Raw genomic sequence first — 21459 nt, 5'->3', positions numbered from 1 at the left:
AAAGCCTCTAATTACGCTCCCCCTTCCCCTCTTTTTTTACATTTTCAACAATTCCTCTTTTCTCCTCAGTTATAAAAGTTGGTAACACTTTTGATGTTCTTCCTATCAGTCATTCTCTTTGTGCTGTCCCTAAGTTCTATTGTTCTTGTTTCAAAATGTCTCTTGGAGTCATCCAGGCTTTCTAGTTCTCAGTGTGTCTAAGTTGATGATCCCACCATCCTGTGTCTGGAATCATGTGATTGCTTTGCTCTTTCTTTGACCATTTCATCCAGTCTTTAGGCTTTAAATAAAAGTTGATGATCCCACCATCCTGTGCCTGGAATCATGTGAATGCTTTGCTCTTCCTTTGACCATTTCATCCAGTCTTTAGGCTTTAAATACCATCCCTATGCTAAAGACTCCTAAAATCTTCTGGATGACCTACAAAGCCCTATACAATCCAGACAGCTGTACCTCCTGAACCTCGACCATCTACTTTTCTTCACTCACTCCACTCCAGCTGCAGTGGTCTCCTTGCTGTCCTCAAAAACGCCAGATGCACTCTTATCTCAGGGCTCTTGCATAGGTAGCTCTTCCTCCAGATATTCACAAGACCAACTCCCTCGCTTTAAGTCTTCACTCACATGCCACCATCTCAAATGAGACCCACTTTAACCATCGTCATTAAAACTGCAGCATCATTCCCCTTCAGCAACTCTCCCAGTGATTTTCAAAGTGTGTCCCAAGACCAGCAACACTGGCATCACATGGGAACTTCTAAAAATGGCGAATTCTGTAATCCCATGCCCAATTTACTGAATCAGAAACTGTGGGTGTGGAATCAGTAATCTGTGTTTTAAGAAGCCCTCTAAAAGTGATTGTGATGCCTTGGTCCACTTCTCTGCTTAAGTTTTCTCCAAAGAACTTCTTTCGCTATTTAAAGTCTATACATTCTACTAATTTTATAGTGCCATGTCCCTCCATCCTCACCCTCTGCTAGAATTACAGCTCCAAGAAGGCAGGGATTTTTATATATTCTGAAGCCTGTTTGTCTCCCACCATGGGCCTCATTATTTGCTGAATTTTCTTCTAAGGAACCATGTACTCCACTTACGAGCCTATGACTACTAAATCTGTATTTCTAGTGATTTTATTGGACATAGCCATCTAGAGGTCCCACAGGGCCCTCAAATTAGGCATATTCAACATGATATTCATTATCTTAAAGTCCTCAGCCTGCTCTGCCCCAGAAGTCCCTAACTTCATTAACAGCACCTAGTTACTCCAACAAGAAAACTTCCATTTTCTTTACCTCTTTGCTCCCAACCTCTCCACATGCACTGCAGTCCAGTCCTGTGGAGCCTATTGTCTACATGCTTCCCAAAATGCATCTTCTTGCTCCATCTTACTGCTTTAAGTTTGCCCTTATTTTTCTCCTGGTTTTCAGTCAGAGCCTTCCAACTGATCTCCTTGTCTCTAGTTTTTTCTCTCCTTGATTTTTTTTATATATTGCTGGTATACTTTTTTTTTAATGACAATGCAGTTTATTTACCCAATATGATATTTACTTCCAATTATTTGCAAATTTAAGTGGTTTTACAAATTCACAACAGTGATGAAGGATGGAGAAACAATGTATCAGTAAAAGATCTGACGAGTGAGGCAATGATGGATGCTACAGGTGTTCTACATGATGTCACACCAAAACCAACTAAATCTGCTTGTGGAGCAGTTAAGTGCCAAATGGAGTTATTTTTCTCTCCCAGAAGTTACTGGTGGTGTTCTGTTAATGCTGCTTTTCAATTCACAACAGTGATGAAGGATGGAGAAACAATGTATCAGTAAAAGATCTGACGAGTGAGGCAATGATGGATGCTACAGGTGTTCTACATGATGTCACACCAAAACCAACTAAATCTGCTTGTGGAGCAGTTAAGTGCCAAGTGGAGTTATTTTTCTCTCCCAGAAATTACTGGTGGTGTTCTGTTAATGTTGCTTTTAATTCTCATAACACTGTAAAAATACTTCAGGAAATGAAGTTTTCATCTGATCCTTCTTAACTTCTCATCTTGCTTCATATATACAATAACTAGACGAATGTGTATTTGAAGATAGAACTTTACATGCATCTTCACATGAAGATAGTCTTTAACATACATCCAACTTCTTCAATGGGCTCACGGTTTTTCACAAATTGAAAAATTTTAATAGATAAGCGTGAAGGGCTTATCAAGTGATGAATAATGGAAACACAGGCTCATATCACCATATTTCTAAGAAAATACTATATTATTTTTAAATGACTCATATTTAGAATAATCTTTTTACTTTTCATTTAGAAACATGGACTGTAGGATCATTTTATCAGAGATTTGATTCCTGGATGTACCAGTTAAATAAGTCTGACCTTGAGCAACTGAATTTAAACCATGTTTTCACTTATATAAAATAAATTCCTATGAGAACTAATGTATATGAAGCATTTTTAATGCAGTCCAGGATCCACTGAGCATCAACATTGGATTATTACTATTGGAACTCTTTGATGTTATTAGTGGATGAAATATATTTTTATTAACTTTAATTTATCCTTTACCTATTAATCCCAGTTTTCTCCCTGGAACCACAGAAAATAAATATAACACTTTTACATATGTAAAAGTCCTTGAAAGTCTTAGATTGTACAACCATGATCCAAATGTCTTTATTTCTCAATGACAAACCCTGTACCTTTAGGAATTTTTATAACATGATTTTCCTCACATTTGATTCTCCTGGACACCATTTTATAGATATTTATTACTAACATTTCCTTTTCCATATGAAACCTTCAACTAGGTATTTCAGATATGCTTTCATTGAAGATGTTAAGATAATTCATTTTTAATTTTTTTAAACCTGAATTAAAAATCATAGTTGATGACCTCTGAGATTATATTGGCCTCTTTCTCTTGTGATCTTTTCCTTTCACAATTAATTTCTCCTTCCCTTTTCTTCACCAACTATTTTTGTCATAGGTGTGGCAGAACAACGTAGGCATCTAAGTTGGAGATGAGGGAAGCAGTGTCCCAGAGAAGATGTCAGGGCAGCGGTATAGACTTTCTAAAAAGCAAATTGTGTTCTTCTCAACTGGACCTTTTGGCAACCCCCTTCTTCAAAATAAAGTCCAAACTCATTAGCACAGCATTATGTGCCTCTTCTTAAACGATCCCTGGCTAGTTAACCAGATTTACTAACAGCCACATATACACAAACATCCTCCTTCCACTACTGTGAAATTTCTGAAGCAACTCCAGAGTGCCATTCTTTCCTCTGCCTCCATGCCTTCGCACTTGCTGTTTCCAAAATTGTACATCCTTTAAAAGCAGCTCAAGCATCACATCCCCCCGGAAACCTTCCCTGATACTCCTTTGGACCTTTTGCTGTCATAACACTCTACACATACATCTATTATTGTACATATCACTACCCTTGATTTTTGTTATTCTCCACACTCATTCCCAAACATGTTCAGGTGGAATGAGTACTTGTAAATCATGATGCTGTTTGTAGAGCGATTTGCTTTGTAGAATCGCCCAGAAACATACTAATTAGCAGGAAATATGCTTATGTATCTAGATATTCTCAAATCTTAACCATGATCACATGCGCTTTTGGAATTAAGCCTTAGTAAACACCTTCTAATGTTACTACTTACTATTCACATTAGCATTTGAGTTCATTATTAGCAAGCACTAAATTCGTAAGAAAAATTAAACTTGAAAATATTTTATCCATTAACTTTTCTTAAAAAAACCTATCCTTTGATTTAGAGGATGAGAACATTGGTTCTTACCTTTATGTTATTTCAAAACTTATGACTTTATGTCAAAAAGATATACAAAAAACATTTCTGGATGACAGGATTATGTGTCTTTCTTTCACATTTTTTATTATGAAAAATCTGAAGCATACTCAAAATATTGACACTAACACAATGAACCCTCTGGATTCTAATCACTTTTATTTATATGCTCTTGACATTTTTCCCTATACTAAACAACTGCAATAGGAAAAGAAAGTTATTTTTAGTTTAAATGATTCAAAACTTATGGATTTCCTTTCTCTTATATGACTAGCACACCTCTTAAAATGATCACGATTATAACAGCTCTATTTTCTTTTTGGTTAATCCATTGGGAAAAAGAGGGATTTTTAAAAAGGTGATGTTCCTGGGCAAGAGTTGGAAGGGGGTTGGAAAGTAGAGAAAATTAAGAGAACTGATTGTACACGTTGGGAGTGGAGGGTGTGTTGCTAATTATTCTTTGGGGAAAAGGAAGGCTAGCTTTGCACGACAGCAATTGTTTGCTACTTAGCACAGATGCTAAACATTAATAACTATTGGTTGCTGGTGATGATAAAGTCAAAATTTTATAACGCGGGGAAAAAAAATCTCTATTACAGATGGGTCTGAAAATAGAATTTGCTTCATTTCCAATACTCTTCCTGATGTCTTCCTAATGACATCTCCAAATGCATCATGCCTGTCTGCTATAGACTGAATGTTGTGTCTCCCCAAAATTCATATATTGAAATCCTAACCCTCAGTGTTATGGTATTAGGTGGTCGGGCCCTCAGGAAGTGATTCTGTCATGAGGATGGAGCCCTCAATAATGAGATTAGTGCCCTTAAAAAAAGAGACGGCAGAGAGCTACCTAGCCTTCTACCATGTGAAGACAAACACAAAAAATAACTATCTATGAACCAGAAGCAGACCTTCACAAGACACTGAATCTGCTAGCATCTTGATTTTGGACTTCACAGCCTTCAAAACTGTGAAAAATTAATCCCTGTTGTTTATAAGCCACTCAGTCTGTGGTATTTTGTGATAGCAGCCAGAATGGACTAAGACACTATCCTTCTTGTAGCTTACAAACTGGCAGTACCTTTTCCTGGATGTCCTACAGGCATCTCAAAATTCCAACCTGTCCAAAAATAATTCATTATTCTCACCTCTTTCTTCTCCATTATTCCTCTCCATCAAACTTAGCAGGTCAATCTAAAATCCTGGGGATAATTTTCAACTCTCACTTCTGTACCAAACCAAGTCCTATAGATTCTACCTCCTATCTCTCAAACCTGTTAGCTCCTCTTTTCTCTATTCCTGTCTTAATTCAGATCTTCATCATCTCCTGCCTGGACTCCTGCAATAACAGACCTTTTCGCTACAAGAATCTTTTCTCCAAACCAGCCCCTCTTTCTAAAATACAAATGGGCCACATATTTCCCTTAAAAATTCTTAAAATCCTCCACTAAGAAAGTCCAAATCATACAAGGCTCATTCTAGTTTTAGCTCTCAATTCTCGCTCTCCACCCATTCAATCTAGTCACAGTGAAACGCTCAAGCATATTTAAATACATCACATTCTTTCATACCTCTGTGTCTTTACCTTGCCTAGGATGCTTTTCCTACCCCCACAATCCACTCCTCTTTATCAACAGCATTATAGAATGGCCTTCTGACTTGAACATGACTTTGGAATATCTTTTATAAAATCTGTTACAACTCCTTGATTTTATACCTAACTACAACCCAATACCTTAATTACTCATTGAATTCCAATCATTCAACAACTGAGGCTGGGGTTTATCTTATTAATCTAGCAGTGTCGGGCCTACTATACACACTGAATAATGAGTGAATGAGGACTCTCACACATTAGGAGTAATCCCCAAGAGGATGGGGTCATCGTTTCCCTCATTACTACATCCCCAGGACCTAGAACTAGCTCTGACATTTAATGAGCACTAAATAAATTTTCTAAATTAATTTTTTTCCTAATTATAGTAACGCCTGCAAACTTTCCTTTCCTTTGGCTTCAACTCTTATTAGGCTTCTGTCTTCGAGTTTCGTGGAGTGGTTGAGGGTTAGGCATAAGGAGGGAGGGACAGGATTCTCAGGCTGGATCAGGGCTGTGCAGTGGACAGCTCAGCAGGACTGGAAGTACGGGGTGCCCAAATCAGCTCTGCAGTTAACCCTGCCGTAAATGATGGTAGAGACAATACTAAAAGTAAAAAAAATCTGCGGCCTGCAGGACACAGGTATGGGAATATGGGAAGAGACAAAAAAGTACCAAATAGTAGAAGATACGAGAAAGAAGTTAAAAGACCGAAGACAGCTGACAGGTTCGAGGACTTAGGATACCTGCCGGCAGAACAGCTGCCTACGCCACGGGAGGCGTTGGGTGGCGGAGGGGCAGGGATTGAAGGAAAGAACTGAGGGAAAACAGTTTCACTGAAAAAGAACCTCAAGCGCATGTGGCAGCACTCACCACCTCCCCCTGCTCCGCGGACTTGTAAACTCCAGACACCATCTCGTTATGGAGAAGCAAAAACAACGCCTCGTCCGCCATTTCCTGCTTATTCTTCCAAGCTCTGGTTTTCGGCTCCTATTTGGGCCGGGCTCGGGAGTCCCGGCTAGCGCCTGAGCAATTTGGACTGCGCCGCCGCTCTCTCAAACCGCGGCCTGTCCTTCGTTGCTAAGAGACCGAGTAATGCACTCGGCTTCCAGAAGACACTAGTACTGGAGTGAGCCCAGTACCGGAGTGAGCCCACTCCAGGGCTACCAAGCCCTCGGGCGGAATAGGAGCCTCTGACAGCTGTGGGAACCAAACTGAACCTGCGGAGACCCGATCCGGCCCCTGGGATGTGTGTGTTGGGGGCGGGGGGGGCAATAAAAACAACTTCCGGTCATCTCTACCCCGGCATTCGCCAGCTCTATGATCACAGAGTCACTCCCCTACCCCCGCCCCGCCCCAGGGTGAACAGCTGGCTTTTTGAGCTATGCTGGGGGCGGGAGCGGTCGGGGGGGGATGTCAAAATAAGACAAAAAGAGTTCCTTCTGCCATCTTTGCGTTAATTACCTAAGAGTTAGATGAAGTGACAAGAATGTCTACGCGCTTCATCAAAAGCTTCCACTTCCCGCCATATGTTCCTCAATATGAAAAGTTATAAAAAGAGTGAAGCTATAAATTTTAGGTGTAGTAAGAAATTACCCCATTCCATATTAGATTAAGCCTACATATGCAAAAAGATTTAAAGCCATTTTGGCCACCAAGAAGTTTACTGAGAGTGGCGTCGACAAGGGAGATGGACTAAGCAAAGAACAAGATATTCTTTAACCAGAAAATACAAATTAATCAGAGGATTAGGTAAGTGGAAAAAGTGCTAAAGACTTCAGAAAAGCAACGTCATCGTGGGACGAAATTCATAAGAACCTGTAACAGATGTGAGACTTCTACATAAGTGCATATATATATATGTATATATATTTTAGATCATATATATATATATATATCATAAGCACCGCTTAAATTTGGCAAATCTTGCTTAAAATGTTACTTATTAACATCGATTAGTTCTTAGTAATTCACAGCCGATTTTTTTCCAATTTATTGCTTTCCCAAAATTAACATACTGAGTTTTCTCAAATTAACAAACTCTCAATTCTTCATAGCCCTTCACAGAAATTTAAGATCATGTTCCATAATTGGAATTATGGTTGCTTTTTTACATGTCCCTTCAATATTTGGATTAGTTTATTCAATCATCGTATAAATCAAGCATAAAAGTTCCACCTAAGCCTTCAAAAACACTAGGCAATATAATTTTTGTAATCATAATCTTAATTTTTCCAGCACTGAAATTTCTCAAACACGAAGTCAGGACCTTTATTTCCCAATTGCACTCTCTCCCTTCATCACTACCATCAAGAAACAGGAGCCCAAGTTCACCACTGAGGTCAAAGAGTAAGCAATTAACCAACTTATTAAGATTGATTTCTCAAACTACAATAATGGGGGGGGCAGGTGGTGGTGGTGGTCTTAGAATATTTGGGAAAATAGAGGGGAAACTAATAATTACTGAGCACCTACTAAATGTTGAACATAGCATCGCACTGATTCTCCCCCATAAAGCAGACTATGTTAAATTGTCCAGGATCCTAGATCCTATGGAAGCAGGAATAGATCCTTTTTTTTTTGGTTAACTCTAAAAGCATTTTGTCATACTTGGAGGTTAGGATCTACTGTTGTCACATTCTGGTGCTTCACGTACTGTCTATGACATAGGATTGTAAATACAGATCAGATCACAACTAAGTATGCTCACAATCGGAATTAATTATCCATCTTCACCCCTCTTGCTTAGCTTTACTTTTTCTTTTTTCAATACTACTTCTGTTTCTAAAGCTGGGATGGAAAAGGTTTCCTTCTACCCTTTTAGGTTTTTTGGTTAGTCTAATAATTATATTGATATAAAATAGATTAACAGGAGTAAAACACATTTTTTACTCAATAAATATTTTTTGAATGAATGAGTACATGAATAATCTTTGTTTCCTGAGGAGCTTATAAACTCCAGGGAAGCAGGAACCATAGCTAGCTTGTTCTAGGCTTTATCCTCAGATAAAGGAGATACTGCTCATACACAGGCGATTTAAAGGTGATTGAGTGGCCTTTGAGCCCTTGAGCCTTTTGAGCTGTTCTTCTCTTGCTCAGGCCCGCTTCCACGTCTGAAGTGTTCTGTTGCTTTACTTTCTCTTCTAATAAAGCTATTCTTTTCTGCCATATTTTGGTGTCTTGCTCAATTCTTTAAAAAATATATGTATATTTATATATAAAGGTGGTTGGGCGAATTAAAATGGTAAATTAGCCTGCTAATCCTTGGTGTTAAGGAGGATGCTTGGCTGACAGATGGAAATGAGAATCCAAAGGTTATTCATAATATTGTTTCTGTAGGAACATGCTTTCTGGGCTATAATTTGCAGATACATTTCTGGAATAAAACTGGTTCCCATGTTGGCAGTGCAGGTACAGCGGAACCAGAAGTTGGACAATACTCTCATACACACAATAACGCTGACCCAGCAACCCCATCTTAAACGAACCAACTCTAGGCCAGATGTAGAGAATGCCTGCCTTGTCTGTCTCATCATTGCTTTTCTCTTCTAGTACATCCTCGCACAGGGTCTGATCCGATGGTGACTCTAGACTGGCAAGACGTAGGGACAGCTGCAGTACCCCCAGACTCAATTTCCTTATCAGTAAAAACAGGCATTTTATTCAAGCTCTTGACAGGGATAGGCATGTAAAGCGTTTCAGTGTCCCTAAAATAACTATTACGATTAATCACTTCCTGTTCCTTCATTCTTTGCTTCCTTCTGCTCATTTTGGTTTAACCTAGTAGAAGCTCGCACCCCCCCCCACACACACACACACTCCCTGGGCATGCGCACCAACAGAATGGCCGCACCCTTTCCTAATCTAATCATTTACTGGGGGGAGAGGGGGATAAACTCGCCACCTTCTCTGATGGATGGGCAGGGGGAGAACAGACTCGCCTCCTTCTCACTCTGATGTGATTAGGTGGTTAAAATGACGTAAGTCACGTCATAGCATAGGCTAAAAGAGTTGCAAAACTCCGCGCTCCTTGCCGGAGGAGCAGGCCCATGAGCCCGCGTCTCCGAGGACCCAAGGACTCACAAACCCGCCCCGCCTCTGCGCTAGAATCGGAGCCGGGCCACACGCAGCTAACTGGGGAGGGAAGTGGCCGCCTGACGGACTTTTCATTGGCCGGGAGGCACAAGGGTTGGCAGGTTCTCCCCCTTCCGGTTGCTGAGTGGTTGAAGCCGAAAAACAACGCCCATCGTCATTGGCTGAGGCCAGCTGTCAGTCCTCGCGTCCGGCGGCGCGGTACGGCCAGGCGCGGCCTGTGGAGCAGTCTCGAAGCCTGCTGCAGGGAGAAGATGGCGGTCGCAGTGAGAACTTTGCAGGAGCAGCTAGAAAAGGCCAAAGAGAGCCTAAAGAACGTGGATGAGAATATTCGCAAGCTCACCGGGAGGGATCCGAATGACGTGAGGTAAAGGCTGGATGGGAAATGCTGGCTCCGAGAAGCAGTCATCAAGTCGGGGTGAATTGGGGGCGGGGAGGGCGACCAGCTTTGATAAGGCTGGAACATCGAGGCTTGCTCCCGAGCCGGCAGTAGAACCCGGTTCTCGGTGAGGTGGGGAGTCTCCAAGGCCCCACCGTAGGTCCCCGGGCTCAGGTTCGTGAGGAAGGAGAGCGGGGCCTGGGTGCGTCGGGACTCCTTCCCGGTCTGTGGGAAGGCCCCGTCTGCGGATTCCCGCCTTCGGCTCTGCGGGCCCGGAACTGCAGCACAAAGCCCCTTCCCCCTCCAACGGCTGGCCAGGAGACACTCCTGGGACTCGGTTCGCCGCTTCGCCCCAAGGCTCTTGCCCACGTGCAGCTTCCTTCGGGTTGGCGAAATTAAGACCTGATCAAAGCTTGTTAATGTATAGTGGCATCGAAATAAATCTAATTTCTGTGATATTGGTCTTGAAAAAACAGAACTTAAATAATACTTTCTAACCTTTTTCAAACACGTGGATTTGATCCGTCTTTTTAGAACTTTTTTAGTTATTTTCTCTATGATGCACTGCACTCGTGAACGTATTTGATGCCATTACATGTGTCCACATATGCTTTTTGTACTGATTTGTAAATATCTTACAGGCCCATCCAAGCCAGATTGCTGGCCCTTTCTGGTCCTGGTGGAGGTAGAGGACGTGGTAGTTTATTGCTGAGGTAAGATTTCCTTGAGACTTATTTCATACATTAAGATTATTGGTGCTGCTTAGACTAAATTGACGTACCATTTTAAACAAAATTCGTGGTAGAACCACTTAGAAATGTTTGTGTTTAAAGCTGTAATCAGTTGTAATTTTCTGGATAGTTATCCTGGAACTTCATTTACATGTAAAACTAGAGCTTGAATATATTAACTATAGTAGTTTTGTATAAATTTATTCATGTGGGTTTTTAAAAAATACTATAAAAGCATCTTGGAGTGAATGGCCATTGAAGGTTGCTTTAATTGGAAGGATATTTAAATTTTTAAATTTTTTTGCTAAATGGAAATGCCATTTATCTTACATTTCAAGTGCTTTGTGTTGGACATTTTTAATCACAGGCGTGGATTCTCAGATAGTGGAGGAGGACCCCCAGCCAAACAGAGAGACCTTGAAGGGGCAGTCAGTAGGTATGTTGGAAAAAAAAGATTTTGAAGGCACGTGTATATGTTCTATTTTCTAAGGTAGCATACAGATATAAACATTTAATAAATATTGTTTTGTCAATGAAAGACTGTCCAGCCTATAGAAAAGTTTTGTAAGTTTGAGCCAAAATTTTAGCAGATTAAGAAAATGCTTTGGAGAGTGGCAGTGTTGCAGCTTATTTTATACATTAGAATCAAAGGAGAAGATGTAAGGAGGGTTACATGAAATCCATTGGTGATGTTAAGGAGATAGGAGAAAGCAAAGTGGGGCAATCTCTAGGATTAAATAAAAAGGAGAATGAAGAGACACATTGGTGAGTATAGGTTAGTTAATAATTAACGTTTACAGTAAGTAGAGATGGTATGCAAGGAATAAGATAACACTGAGGGGTTTTGTGGTCTTGTGCTCTTGAGCCTGTGGTTGTACCTTCAAGGGGTCTAGGAAATTACTTTGACATTTCAAAAGTATGTTATCCTAGGTGAGTAAGAGCAGTGGACAGAGCTCACTTAAGGTAAGGATTGACCTTTGCTAAGGAAACTGTAGGCCTGGGACATAATTACCTGTCATGGCCTGCCCGGTTAGGAATTTATGATCAGACCATCCTGTGTAGTTACTTTTGGTCACTGAGCTTGTTGGACCTGCCATGTGGTCCCTCGATAATTTGTTGGGTTTATTATGTTGCCCCTTCATTCACAGTTGAGTTGAGTCATATTAGACTCGGATAGTGTATCACTTCCCCTGAGTCTGATCTATTGGTATTTACTGAACCGATAGCTAGTATCCCTCAAAACTGAGTTCTTTACTAACAATAACAGAAATTTTACCAAAATAAGGGTCATGAGAGGAATAAGGTTAAGAAAATGGTCAATATGTGTCACTTTTCTGTCTTGTACTATAAAAACCAGCTTGAGAAATAAAGGCTATCAAAGTCTGGATTGGGCATTGATTAAAGGCTATCAAAATCTGGATTGGGCATTGATGGTACATTTTATCTTTTCACTACTGGCGGAAAGCGTAGAATGGGATGTAAACTGACAATGAAATTTCTGGAAATGAGTCCTCGAAAAAGTAGTCGTTTGCCCTTGGTAGGCACTTAAGTCACATTCTGTAGTGCTCATTTAAATTATTTTTCCTATGACAGGCTGGGCGGGGAGCGTCGGACACGGAGAGAATCACGCCAAGAAAGCGATCCAGAGGATGATGATGTTAAAAAGGTAATTGAGATTAAAAGAACATAGAGGATGAATATAGTATTTTCATCTTACTACATTTTAATGGGTTCCTCTTGTATACTTGTTAAATTACGGAGATTTTCTTTTTCTTATGCAGCCAGCTTTGCAGTCTTCAGTTGTAGCTACCTCCAAAGAACGCACGCGGAGAGACCTTATCCAGGATCAAAATATGGATGAAAAGGGAAAGCAAAGGTATTTTTATTGACTTCTGGGAGGGAAACCTGTCAAATAATGCAATTTTAAGAAAATTTAAGCAATTGTCCAAGTGCATATAGTATGTTTCTTTTTAAGAAATGGCAGGTTTAGATGAAGTGGATCCTATTGAAACTGAATCTTTCTTTTTGTTTTTTAGGAACCGGCGAATATTTGGCTTGTTGATGGGCACTCTTCAGAAATTTAAACAAGAATCTACTGTCGCTACTGAAAGGGTATTTATGCAATTTCTTTGCTTTCTTATCAGAGTAGTTGCCTACATGTTTTTAAAAAGAGCTGAAAAGCTCTCTTAATACTTAATTGCAATCTTAAAATAAAGCCAAGGAAAAACTTAAAAAACTTTTCTGGAGTTAAATTTTTAACTGGTCTTTTGTTGTTTTGTTTTTAAGCGAGGCATCCCTTGGTTGACCTTAGATTGCAAGGATTTCGTCAGCCTACAATCCCTTATTTTTTTATTTTTTACGCCTACAGCACCTGGTCTTCCTAGATGGTCTCCTATCCAAGTACTAACCAGGCCTGACCCTGCTTAGCTTCCGAGATCAGACGGGATCGGGCTTGTTCAGGGTAGCATGGCCATAGACTAACTGGTCTTTTTTTGAAGTCAGCTCTATTAACAATCTTGTTTTGTGGTCTTGAACACGTTCCTTTATTTCTTTAGGCCTCAGAGTGCTTTTTCTTCAGTAAGTGAGTTAAACTCATTGATCATTGCTACTAGTTCAGTAATTCTAATTTTTATGACTTAGATACACATTCAGAGCAAATATTTAGCACTCTAGAAGCAAACGCATAAATATTGCCCTACACAGTTTAACTGTTGAAGTTTTTTGTTAAAAGTACAAAGTTATGTCTGTGAAGATGAACACCCAAGTTACTGCTTCTCGGGGTAACTACAGTGGAAAAGAGATAATTTGTATATAGGAAATTAATAAACTTTTATTTCAGCTTTTATGTGTTTACTGGAGAATATAAAAGGCTTAAAGGCATTTTAATGTGTGAAGAGTAATTTTTTTTAAATAGGTGGAAAATATGACTTATTAGAGCATCACTTCTGTCAAATTTTTTGATTTAAAAAGAGTAACTGAAGTGCTCTTTTGTGGTTAATTTATGAAAGAACCTTATCTAAAAGTTCTGTTGCAATGGAACAGTTACTGATATTATGGCTTTAAAGTTTAGATTTTTACATGAAAAGCTGCAGCCCCCATTTCTTGAAAGAGAAATTGCAGTCTTCAAATTCTAAGTGCTAAGTTTTAAGTAGTTGGTATCCTGAATTGCAAATGTGAAACACATGCAGATAACTTAATAAAATTGTAATGTTTCATGTAATCAGGATGTGTAAAGATCGTTACTTATCTTTAGCAAAAGAGACGCCAGGAAATTGAACAGAAACTGGAAGTACAGGCAGAAGAAGAGAGAAAGCAGGTTGAAAATGAGAGGAGAGAACTATTTGAAGAGAGGCGTGCTAAACAGACAGAACTGCGGCTTTTGGAACAGAAGGTTGAGCTTGCGCAGCTGGTGAGTAGTATTTTAGAATTCTAAGATTGGTTATGCTTCCTGTTTACAGAAGTGCTGACCTTTACCTTTTCCTTAGCAAGAAGAATGGAATGAGCATAATGCCAAGATAATTAAATACATAAGAACTAAGACGAAGCCCCACTTGTTCTATATTCCTGGAAGAATGTGTCCAGCTACCCAAAAACTAATAGAAGAGTCACAGAGAAAAATGAATGGTAAGTGTTCGTGAAGAAGTCAATTGCAGTTTTCCTAATGAATAAGGTGATAAAGTCACACATACACATTTGTCTGCCTATAATAGTTGTGATTTAATAGTAGATTTTTGAAATACGATGCTAATAAGTTTGGAGTGCAGGAGCCTTTGTTTCCTGATGGAGTTTAACTGGAAACTTTTGTAGGCAATGCTTAATACATGTGTATTTCTTAAGTATTTGAGTAACATGACTTCTTTTTGCTTGATACTCTTAGTAGCCAGACATAAATGCTAATGAAGCAAGAAAAAGTGAATGTCAATGTAATCCATAGAGGGAGCACACATTGAAGGGTAGACACTCGTAAATTGGTGATTAGGTGATTTATTTCTCCTTGGGAGCAGAAAAATTAATATATGTTATATCATAAAACTGATTTTGTTTGAAAGAAGTTTTGTTTCTTTTCAACTAGCATTAAGTTAAGTAGCAAGATTGTCCTTTTTATCCATCACTTAGATATGGTAGTTCTGCCTGCTACTAATTTTTTTTATATATAGGTTTCCAGTAGATCATTGCTTTTGTTAATTTATGTCAATTGGTAATTACTTATTTGCCATAATCAGTCTTTTGTCGTCATCTCTTTAGAAAAAGACATTTAGATAAAGCTCAGTGACATTTTGTAGCCAGGTTTCAAATTGTGACTGGATTTCTTACTCATAATATATTTTACACATCTAAAATTTTATTCTTTAGCTTTATTTGAAGGTAGACGCATCGAATTTGCAGAACAAATAAATAAAATGGAGGCTAGGCCTAGAAGACAATCAATGAAGGAAAAAGAACATCAGGTGGTGCGTAATGAAGAACAGAAGGCGGAACAAGAAGAGGGTAAGGTGGCTCAGCGAGAGGAAGAGTTGGAGGAGACAGGTAATCAGCACAATGATGTAGAAATAGAGGAAGCAGGAGAGGAAGAGGAAAAAGAAATTAGTATAGTTCATAGTGATGCAGAGAAGGAACAGGAGGAGGAGGAACAAAAACAGGAAATGGAGGTTAAGATGGAAGAGGAAACTGAGATAAGGGAAAATGAGAAGCAGCAAGATAGTCAGCCTGAGGAAGTTATGGATGTGCTAGAGATGGTGGAGAGTGTCAAAAATGTAATTGCTGAGCAAGAGGTAATGGAAACCAGTCAAGTTGAAAGTGTAGAACCGTCAGAAAATGAAACTAACAAAGAATTGGAGCAAGAAATGGAATTTGAAGTTGAGCCAGATAAAGAATGTAAATCTCTTTCTCCTGCAAAAGAGAGTGCTAGTGCTCTAGAAATGGAAAATGAGCCTGAGGACAAAGAAGAGAAAGAATCTGAGCCACAACCTGAGACTGTGGCTCAGCCTCAGCCTCAGCCCCTGCCTCAGCCTCAGTTCCAATCTCAGCCCCAATCTCAGTCCCAACCAGTACTCCAGCCCCAGCCTCTCTCTCAACCTGAGACTTTACCATTAGCTGTTTTACAGTCATCACCTCAGGTTATTCAGGAGCAAGGGCATTTACTACTTGAGAGGAAGGAATTTGCTATAGAATCTGTAAAACTCACTGAGGTGACTATAGAGCCAGTTTTGACGGTACTTCCGGAGAGCAAATCCAAAACCAAAACTAGGAGCAGAAGTAGAGGTCGAGCTAGAAATAAAACAAGCAAGAGTAGAAGTCGGAGTAGCAGCAGTAGTAGTTCTAGTAGCAGTTCAACCAGTAGTAGCAGTGGAAGCAGTTCTAGCAGTGGCAGTAGTAGTAGTCGAAGTAGTTCCAGTAGCAGCTCCAGTACAAGTGGCAGCAGCAGCAGAGACAGTAGCAGCAGCACTACTAGTTCCAGTGAGAGTAGAAGTCGGAGTAGAGGCCGGGGACATAATAGAGATAGAAAGCACAGAAGGAGCGTGGATCGGAAACGAAGGGATACTTCAGGACTAGAAAGAAGTCACAAGTCCTCAAAAGGTGGTAGTAGTAGAGATACAAAAGGATCAAAGGATAAGAATTCCAGGTCTGACAGAAAGAGGTCTATATCAGAGAGTAGTCGATCAGGCAAAAGATCTTCGAGAAGTGAAAGAGACCGAAAATCAGACAGGAAAGACAAAAGGCGTTAATGGAAGAAGCCAGGCTTTCTTAGCCTATTCTTTGCAGCAGAAGATGTCTTGATGAGTAAAAGGATTACCTTTCCTTGTAAGGAGGATGCTGCCTTAAGAATTGCATGTTGTAAAAAATCTTTTTGGAAAATACAGACTGTTTGTTTACCAGACATTCTTGTACTTTTTGCATAATTTTGTAAGAGTTATTTATCAAAATTATGTGAGGTTCCAAAATATGTAAAAATAATAATAATAAAAAAAGATTAACATCCCTTGTCATCTTTTTTAAATATCCTATACTCTTCAGTAAGAATCTGTATATTTTAATAGGTAAATCTTTAAGTCTGTTTCCTTCTAATTCTGTATTATACATTGCTTTTGTAGAAATAAATGCGTTTCTTTCATTAGTTTTGGGATGTCCTCGACACTTGTATAGTACCTTCTTGATATCATTTTCAGCTTTTATCACTAGATACTGAAGGTGATTAGAATGTCTTTGAAGGTTTCCTCACTTTTATTTGCCTTAGACAATTATTTCGAGTTGTCAAATATTTGCAGCATTGGGGGCAGGGCATAGTTTGTTTTTAAGATCATTTACTATTTTTTCTAGTCTCCCTTGTTATTTTCATCTAAACGTTTCCTCTTGTTTCTTATTTACACCGTATATTGGGTAGATGAAGCAGTATGATTTTGGTTGGCATTTTCTTACAATTATGGGAGCATCATTCTTTTGTCTCCATGGTTTCTTGTGTGATACAGCATATACATTTGTTAATCACTTCTTTCCAGGGGAGGGAGGTAGAAAAATATATTCTAAACTTGGTTTTTGAGTTGTGGTCTTGTCTTAACTTTTGTGTTGGCTCTAACTGAACCATGCCAATATATGTCAAAATTTTTGTTTAAGTATTGTATGAAAGTTTACAAAATAAAGGACGTACATCTACACTTGAATCTGTAAACAAGATAACACAAGTGTACCAAGTGATTAACTTGTTGTTTTATAAATTTGTATGAATTTGGAGTATGTTGCTCATTACTACATGTGCAAATAAATGTGGCTTAGACTTGTTTGACTGCTTAAGACTAGTACTTGTATTAACTTTTTGATGCTTTATACAAGAGAGTACTTAAATTGTAAATGGTATTTTTTGAGTTTATGATTTAACATTGACTATAGTTTCAGGTTTGACTTTGATATTATGCCTTCCTTTGATAATGAATGGTAATAGTGAAAATGTCAACAGTCATTTCCAGCATTGTATAAATGTAAGTGAACATGTTAAAGAATTCTTTTAAAAAATCCTTTCTTGGAGTAATTATTAAACAATAAATGAGCAGAACTCAAACTGCAGAGCTAGCCGCCTGCATCCCTAGGCCAGCTGTTTCCACTACGAGGAGCTTTGTCCAAGGATTTTAATATTCGCCAGCAGAAAGTACGGTAGTTCCCCCTTATTTATGAGGGAAATGTTCTAAGAGGCCTAGTGAATGAGAGAAACCATGGGTAGTAAAAACTATATATACTATGTTTTTTCCATAGATAAAAAATTGTAAGTCACAGTAGATAAAGAAAATGGAACAGTTAAGACTATAATAAAAGTTATATGAATGTGGTCACTCATTTCAGGGGATCCCTTGCATTTAATATTTTTGACAACAGTTAACTGCGGATAACCCAACCACAAATAAGATTAATGTACAAATTTATTTTCCTGTGTGCCACAGTGAGGAAAAGGTATACATTATTAAAGAGCATGACAACCTAGTTCTTTTAAAAAGTCATTTGATGACTTCAAAATGTATATATTAAGATTCCTCATACAAATTAAGTCTTGTTCACACATTTTTATATGGAAAATTTAAAGTTTTCATGGTCCTTGTAGAAAAGAGACTGGTTTTGGCTTTAAGCTCAATTGTGAGTGGTGGTGATGGTATAATGCATGGGGAGAAAAATCTGAATATAAACCAATTTTCGGTTAAGTTCTGACGTCGAATTCTAAACTAATTTTACTAACTTGGTATGCATTTATAAATTAGAGGTTTATTTTTAAGATTGAGTTTTTCATTTTTGATATTTCCAATTAATGCTTTATCCTTAGAAATGAAATTTGTAATCAGAACCATGTAATCGTTTACTTGCAAAAATACACGGAACATTAGAATGTAAAAGTAAGAACAGTATCCTGTGGGGCTAGGGAAGGGAACACTCTAGGATCCTATTAGAAGTAACAAGTGTTTATGAAAACTAGAAGCTGAGGGATAGGGCTAGTGACTAAAGTTTGAAATTAATTTGGAGCTCTGTTAATTAGCAAAGTCATCTGAGGGGGGTGTTTAGAAAACATTTTGTTTACTCTTACATTCCAAGAGTAGTTTGTACTACCACAGAAATTAAAAGATAGTTTGGTCTTCAGTGAGCTGTATCTATCCAATCTAGGGCTCATCTGTGCACTCATTATAGAGCTCTGGTAACTGCACATTTCTAGAACTTAGTTTGGGCTAAGCAAACCCACCAAAGCAGTAAATTGAAGAGTCTATAATTTGATACAAATTTAAAAGGAAAGGTGCTAGTGATTACATGGTATAATAACATGGGCCAATGCTATCAGAGTAATAAGTCATTAAAATGGGAGTTGTCACAACATAAACTAAAAATCTTCATTGAAATCATTGATTAAAAGTTTTACCCAGTTTTTTTTGAGATAATGTATTTAAAGTGCTTAACCCAGAAAAAAAAATGTTAGCTATTTAACATGGTTGGGCCTTCCTACTCTAACATCTTGGGGGAAGATTAGTAAAGTCTGAAAATTTACACTTGTCTCACCTAGCATGATCTTGTCCAAAAAAGAAAATTTTATATGTATATATTGAAATGCCTACAATTCTGCTTTCCATAGCCATTTGAGTTCCCTATTTAAATTTTGTAATAACCACTACTTGCCTTAACAGTCCTTTTTTCTTGCTTCTATAATGTTATGTCATACAGTTACATCATAGTTTGGTTTATTGTCTACCTCCCACTAGAATGCAAACCGCAGGAGAGCAAGTTTTTTAACCTAATTGCTCTCAAATACCTAGGATAGGGCTTTGTATATTATAGTCAATATTGTGAATGAATTATGACAGATCCCTAATGTGGCTTGTGTCTCCATCTCTGCTTGTCTTTACAACTTTAGTTGCCTCTCTTCCATTGTTTGAAACAGTGAACTGAGATGAAGGAGCCATTGTGACTAGAGCAGAGTAAGCAAGGGAGAAAAGTTAATAGGGGCTATTTTGTATAGGACCTTTCAGGTTAAGTATAGTTTTTATCTGTGGGAAGGAAGGTTTGAAGAGGGTCGAAGTGATAGAATTTATGTTTTAACAATTACTCTGGCTACTGTGCTGAGAAAAAAATGAGAACAAGGGCAGGAATAGAAACAATGAAGAGGCTAGTGCAATAATTAGGCAAAATATAGAGACTCGGGGCCAGGATAGTAGCAGTGGAAGTAGTGATGAAATTCTGGACATATTTTGAAGATAGTCCCCAAGTGATTTGCTGGTAGTGTAGTGTGAGAAGTCAAGAATGAGATTTCACTTGAGCAGCTAGAAATGAATTGTCATTAGCTAAGTTGGGGAAAAAAAAACTAGAATGAACAGGTTTGGGGATGATGGAAGTGAGTGGGTCAGAAGCTTAGTTTGAGATTTCTGTTAGACATGCAAGTGAAGATGTGAAGTAAGGGAAACTAGACATACCTTTCAGGTTCAGGAGACAGGTCAGAACTGGAAATAAAATTTGAGTTCTGAGCATGTATGAGTGTAGATAAGGAAGAGGTCTGATGACAGCCCTGGGCACTTGAGCTATTAACAGGATGGGGAGCTGAAGAGGAACCAGCAACAGAGAAGGAGCATTCAGAGAAATAGAAAAACAAGTGTTCTTGGTAATAGAAGAAAATATTTCAAGGAGGAAGTAATCATATGCCCAAGTGCTGCTGATAGGTTAATGAAAATGAAGAGTAAAAACCATAGGCTTCAGCAACATAGGTCCTTAGTGATCTTCAAAAGAATTCTAGAAGAGTGATGGGGGCAAGAGGCTGATAGGAGAAGACTCAAGAGATGGAGGAAAGCATCACTCTCAGTTATGTTAAATTGGACCAATGATCCCACTGAGAAGAACTAGAAAAGCTGGGGATCTATATACTTCAAAAAATCATTAAGGTACTGAAGAGCTATAGGGCCAAGATCTGAGAAGAAAACCCAGAGAGGTGTCTGACATTTTTTTTGCTAGTTCCACCTGTATCCCCAATTAACTTCTTCCAAAAGGAAATATCTTAAGACTTTTTCCAAAATTGCTCAGCAAACAATATTTTTCATTGTAAGTACTATTTGTTCATTAAATGAACACCCTTATCACCTCATAGAAAACCGATTTCATGATGTAACCATTAGAATCTGTTTTGGTCAATATTCTTGTGGGAAAATCATGAAAAATCTGCAGAAGCTAAAACCACAGCACAAACATTTGCATCTTCTCTAGAAAGCAGTGTGGTCTATATGACCTATTTGAAGGTATTGAATTCAGGGAGGGGTAGGACATCTTTTTTAGCTTAACATAGGAAGTTATTTCATCTTTGCTTTTTCTTCTGAAATGTTAAAATGAATGGCTCCCTCTCAATCAGCACTCAATTTCCAGTTCCTGATTATGCACCTGGCATATAGAATGTGCTTGATAAATATTTGTAGGATGAAAGACTGATCAGTTCTTAAGAAAGTAAAAGAAATTAGCTTTAGGTTTTTCTCTCAGTAATAGTAAGGACTATCATTCAATCTCTTAATGCCCCAAATGTCTTTCTTTTACTTAGTAAATAGGTTTTCAATAAATGTTCCTAAATTGAGTAACTCAAAAGAGAAACTTGGATTGTTAACTTTGATAGGTTGAGAGAATAACTTGTTTGAGTTGATTTAGAAATAATTTTAAGCATGATTGAGGTGACCTTAGGTATAACAAAGTTACAGAAAAGTACACAACTCAGTGGATTCACACAGTGTCGTCATTACCCAGGTTGTCCGGCTGAGCCACAGAATTTTACACCTCATAGCTATACTACTGACAATGTCATGGTCTCCTGTTGTGTTATTTCTAATAAAGTATATGCTTAAAA

General features: G+C 38.5%; 2 protein-coding genes and 1 non-coding gene across 4 annotated transcripts in view; 1 reads left to right on the top strand and 2 right to left on the bottom strand.

Moving 5' to 3' along the window:
* TRAPPC6B (trafficking protein particle complex 6B) overlaps positions 1 to 6693 on the bottom strand; it is a 15109-nt gene extending 8416 nt beyond the window's left edge. For both annotated transcript variants that reach the window (XM_015590606.2, XM_006913456.3), the window contains exon 1: positions 6291 to 6693. In XM_015590606.2, coding sequence (XP_015446092.1) covers positions 6291 to 6371 — 81 coding nt within the window. In that variant the 5' untranslated portion in view covers positions 6372 to 6693. The remainder of the gene's footprint in view (positions 1 to 6290) is intronic.
* A 2980-nt stretch (positions 6694 to 9673) lies between these two features.
* On the top strand, positions 9674 to 17413 carry PNN (pinin, desmosome associated protein). Its single transcript, XM_006913455.3, has 9 exons — positions 9674 to 9876; positions 10530 to 10601; positions 10987 to 11055; positions 12213 to 12285; positions 12401 to 12495; positions 12656 to 12731; positions 13873 to 14028; positions 14105 to 14243; positions 14973 to 17413. Exons 1-9 carry the CDS (start codon positions 9764 to 9766, stop codon positions 16343 to 16345), a joined length of 2166 nt encoding a protein of 721 aa, XP_006913517.1. The 5' UTR covers positions 9674 to 9763; the 3' UTR covers positions 16346 to 17413.
* On the bottom strand, positions 12979 to 13097 carry LOC112481141. The gene has a single exon (XR_003046811.1). It is a non-coding gene; the product is annotated as a 5S ribosomal RNA (ribosomal RNA).
* Positions 17414 to 21459: the final 4046 nt, after the last annotated feature.

This window comes from Pteropus alecto, unplaced genomic scaffold (genome assembly GCF_000325575.1).
Source record: "Pteropus alecto unplaced genomic scaffold, ASM32557v1 scaffold104, whole genome shotgun sequence".
In the NCBI taxonomy this organism is placed as follows: Eukaryota; Metazoa; Chordata; class Mammalia; order Chiroptera; family Pteropodidae; genus Pteropus; species Pteropus alecto.
This window is presented reverse-complemented; position numbering and strand designations above follow the sequence as displayed.

Coding starts and splice junctions, on each gene's coding strand:
- PNN (XM_006913455.3), top strand. CDS start 9,764: ATGGCGGTCGCAGTGAGAACTTTGCAGGAGCAGCTAGAAAAGGCCAAA. Junction 11,056..12,212: donor CTTGAAGGGGCAGTCAGTAG/GTATGTTGGAAA, acceptor TTCCTATGACAG/GCTGGGCGGGGAGCGTCGGA. Junction 12,286..12,400: donor AGGATGATGATGTTAAAAAG/GTAATTGAGATT, acceptor TTTCTTATGCAG/CCAGCTTTGCAGTCTTCAGT.